The sequence below is a fragment of the Lygodium microphyllum genome, chromosome 18 (assembly GCF_053477565.2).
Source record: "Lygodium microphyllum isolate KBCC chromosome 18, Lygodium_microphyllum_v1.1.10, whole genome shotgun sequence".
Taxonomy (NCBI): Eukaryota; Viridiplantae; Streptophyta; class Polypodiopsida; order Schizaeales; family Lygodiaceae; genus Lygodium; species Lygodium microphyllum.
Window position 1 is genome coordinate 43,648,203 of NC_141152.1, and position 4,218 is coordinate 43,652,420.

The window sequence follows — 4,218 nt, forward strand, 5'->3', positions numbered from 1 at the left end:
GAGAGAGAGGAGGAGGCAGTGTTCATTTTTGAAGGTTGCACAGCCCTTCTAGGCCATTATTGACCTGCTGGAGAATCCCAAAATATTGCAAGCAATGCAATTGAAGGGGAAAAGAAAAAATTTGCCCTTCTTGGAGAAAGGCAAAATTCTTCAAGCGCTGCATTCGAAGGGCACTTTTTTTCCTAAAAAATTAATATATTATATTATAAATAAATTTATTAGTAGTGAGTCTACTAGTTGGTAGTAAGTTGTAAGTATAGATAAGTTTGTTACTAGTTAGTAATAAGTATAGATAATAGACTATAGTAGTAAGTACTATACTACTATCTTCTAAGTACACTGACCGGTGCCGGGCGATCAAAACCCTAGGCAGCTAGGCTCAAAACCCTCCCCTCGACTCTCGACTCTCGAGGCTCACATAATACATTCTTGAAAGCGACAGGCTGCAGGCAGTGAGGCATGCCGCATGTTACCGACTCGTGGAGTGACGAGTCGTGAGTCGTGACCACGGTCCAGTGTCCACCATCCTGGAGGCTGCCGGCTGGGACTTGGGAGTCGGGACTCGGCCCTCAGAAGTCAGGACTCAGGAGTCGACCGCCGACGTGAAGCTTGAAGAGCCAAGGCTGGCTGCTGGACTCTGGGATCTGGGTTCGCGAGGCTCGAGCGGTGGATTCTGGTCCAACAGTCGACTTCCTAGAGGCTGGCCGCTGGACTCTGGAGTCGTGAGCATCTCAGGAGTCGGGCTTCAGCGTGGGGCCTGGGCGTGACGAGAGTCCTATGTGCCCAGTGCCCATTGCGGGCAGCGGCACTTGCCACTGCCTTGAACTTCCATCTGATTCGTGGAGTCGAGTCTGTGACTAGAGGGCACTTGCCACTGCCTCAGTGCCTAGAGGGCCGAGTCCCGACTCCCGACTCACGAGGCTAGTACCAAATGCCATTTGGCACTTCAGGATTCATCATTCAGGTACCGTCCCAGGAATCAAGATTCAAGATTCAATACGAGCTCGAGCCTCGGAGCCTCGGAGCTATAATAGAAGCTGTCTTGAGGTCCACCACCCGAGGGGCTAAAGCCTAAAGCTTACTCACTGCTCAGCCTTGCACAGCTCGAGCCTCGAACTTCAAAGGTACATTCCTTGTCGAACAACATATGATTCTTGAGCTTGGAGAATTTACATTTGAACATACAATTCTTGAGCTTAGAGACTTTCAAAATCTAAGACTATTAATCTTAGATAGATGTCTTTGCCTTGCAGCCTACAGGGCAGATTGATATTAGAGTATACCATCTAACTTTAAATCAAGTCTTCATCGAAACTTTGAGCAGGTATGAGTTCAACATTCTACCAATTTTTAAATCTCAAGTTTTAAAGATTGCTAGTATTTGTCGCAGTCCACTACCATTTGGACTTTGGAGTGTTTAACTTTAGCATACCTTAACTCTTTGCATCCATATTATAGATATGGGTCGTCCTAAGAGGGATTTGAGTCAATTGACTCTATCTCTAGCACTTGCTCGAAGGAAACGGGTTGCTCAAGGAGATTCCATGCTTGTAAGTGCCTCATCGATTGCACCTCCGCCCACATCTGACACACCTACTGCATCTACTCATATAAATGTGAGTTTGGATCTAAACATGCCTATAGGGGATGCAAGTGAAAGTGTGGATTCTTTTGATGAAGCTATGAGAAGTCTTGATGGGGTAAGAGAGCAATATGTTGCTCATGTAGATGCCACCCTCGATTATGAGGGTAGTGCACCTCAAAAAGTGAAAGGTCAACGCTCTTACAAAGAGCATTGGAAAACATATCATCCATGGAGTTATTCATTGCATGATGCTTATGGTAAAGAAAGGATTTTTTGTAGCTATTGCATACAATTTCGAATGAGTAATGCTTTTGCTACTGTTGGGAGTACAGTACTTCAAAGGCCATCATTACAGACTCACGAGAAATCGAAGGAGCATGAGAAGGCTGCATTTCTATGGGTTGAAAAAGAAAGGAAATCTATGGTGCCTATGAGCTTGCATCTTGAAAAGATGGACTCTAATGCAGTAGATAAAAAGGTATCTCGTGTAAAAGTTCTTTTGAAAGTTTTGTATTTCATTTCCATTAGGGATAAATCTTTGTGTGATTTTCAAAAGAATGTCGAGGAATTGGCATTCCTTGGAACACCAAATGTTCCTATTGAGAATTGTTATGCATCCTACCTTTCATACACATCTTCTTTGCTTTTCTTGGAGGCATGTTATACACACTTTTATGAGATGGTTAAAAGTGAAATTATTGAGAGTCCTTTCTTCTCCTTGATGGTAGATGAGAGTACAGATGTCTCTAATGACCATCATATGATTGTGTGTATAACATATTTGACAAAAACTAGTCATGTATGCAATCGCTTCATTAGGTTGCTTCATACAAGAAATGGAACTGCAGCTGCTTTATACGATGCACTTTCAGAGTTCTTATGCATGTATGGTTTATCAAAATCAAAATTGGTGGGATTTGCCACTGATGGCTGTAGTGTTATGATGGGCATGGAGAATGGATTGGTTGCACGTTTTGCGAGAGATGTACCTCATTTGGTTGGAATTCATTGCATTGCACATAGAGATGCTTTGGCAGTAAAAGATGCATTGGGTGGATTTCCTATTTTTGATGTTGTGGAAAAGGCAGTAAAGAAGGCTTACAAATGGGTGAATAGCTCTTATAAGAGACATGAAGAGGTAAAGGACCTTGCTTCAGAGTTTCATCTTTCAGCCCATGAGATTTTGAGAATGCATGACATTCGTTGGTTATCACGTGGGCAAGTAACAAAGAGGATGGTAACTTTGATGCCAGTGCTCTTGCGAATTTGGAAGCGAGAGAAATGTGATTTGTATACCTCCTTTACCTCTTTTAAAGTTCAGTTTTTTCTTCATTTATTGACAGATGTACTTCATCATTTGAATGTTTTGAACAAAAAGTTCCAAGTTGATCATGTGGATATTACTACAATTGGCACGGAGCTTGTGACTACAATCGATATTCTTCAAGCTCGCTTTCTTGCAGGTGAGTTTGGTAGAGGTGCTGAGCATATTACCCAGTTTTTTGGGCAAGTGAAAGATGGTTGCATGGTGTTTCAAAATGGTGCACAACTGATAGATAAGCATACACTGCATATCAATGTCTTGGGAAATAAAGATACAGCCAAGGATCTTATCACATGGGATGCTTGTATTGATGTTGGAAGACAGTTTCTTCGTAGTGTGATAACTTCATTGCATGCTCGATTTCGTGACTTGGAGCTTTTTGAGGCTACCAAAATCTTTAGCCCTAGAGACTATCCAGAGGATGTACGTGGTATTTTCAACATGGGTGCTATATGGATTAGGCCATTGTTGGAAAAGTTTGGAGATATAGTGAATGTGAATATGTGTAAGTTGCAATATGAAGAGTTCATGGCAAAACTGAAGAGAGCATGTCCTGGAAAGAGTATGCATATGGCATGGCAGTTTTGTGCACATGATATTGAATGGGATCAGTCTTTTGGTGAGATGAAGAAGCTTTGGCGTGCTTGCTTGGTTATTGTTGCAAGCACAGTCAATTGTGAAAGGGGATTCTCCAAGATGAACCGGATCAAGTCAAATGACCGCAATCGATTGAGCTTGGAGAATGTTAACAAGCTTATGTTTCTTTCTTACAATGGCACACGAGATCCAAGAGAGGTAGATTGGGATGCGATCTACTCTACTTGGGATAGCTTGAAAGCTCATCGGGATGTTGATATCCATACCACAAGTTAGATAGTTGTGCTCAAGCCTCTCACTATTTTATCACTTGTATGAACTATTCTAATTTATTTTCTTTATTGACTTGAGATTTGAAAATTGTTATTTTGCATACAATTCAAATAAAAAGATATTAACATTGTTGTTAAAGCTTGTAAGAATACAAAGATTTAAGTCTCATTTATTACTTTGAAGTTTCTTACCAAAGATACATGAAAATAGGTATGATTACATAGTTTATCGAGAATAGATAGTAAAAGCTATATCAATGATTCATAATAGAGTCGATATGATTCATAATAGAGTTGATTAAATCTAATATGTATAGTAAAAATTGAAAGGAAAAATTGTATTGTACATGTATTAGAATTTTACCGTTGTTAAGTGATTTTGATTAAAAAGCTTCCTTGAATCCTTGCACAAACTTTAGATCTTGAAAGGAAATATTTAT

At 40.6% G+C, this 4,218-nt stretch overlaps 1 protein-coding gene across 1 annotated transcript; it reads left to right on the forward strand.

The window, feature by feature from the left end:
- Window positions 1–1,460: 1,460 nt before the first annotated feature.
- On the forward strand, window positions 1,461–3,782 carry LOC148020813 (uncharacterized). The gene has a single exon (XM_087698177.1). It carries the CDS (start codon window positions 1,461–1,463, stop codon window positions 3,780–3,782), a length of 2,322 nt encoding a protein of 773 aa, XP_087554303.1.
- Window positions 3,783–4,218: the final 436 nt, after the last annotated feature.

Coding starts and splice junctions, on each gene's coding strand:
- LOC148020813 (XM_087698177.1), top strand. CDS start 1,461: ATGGGTCGTCCTAAGAGGGATTTGAGTCAATTGACTCTATCTCTAGCA.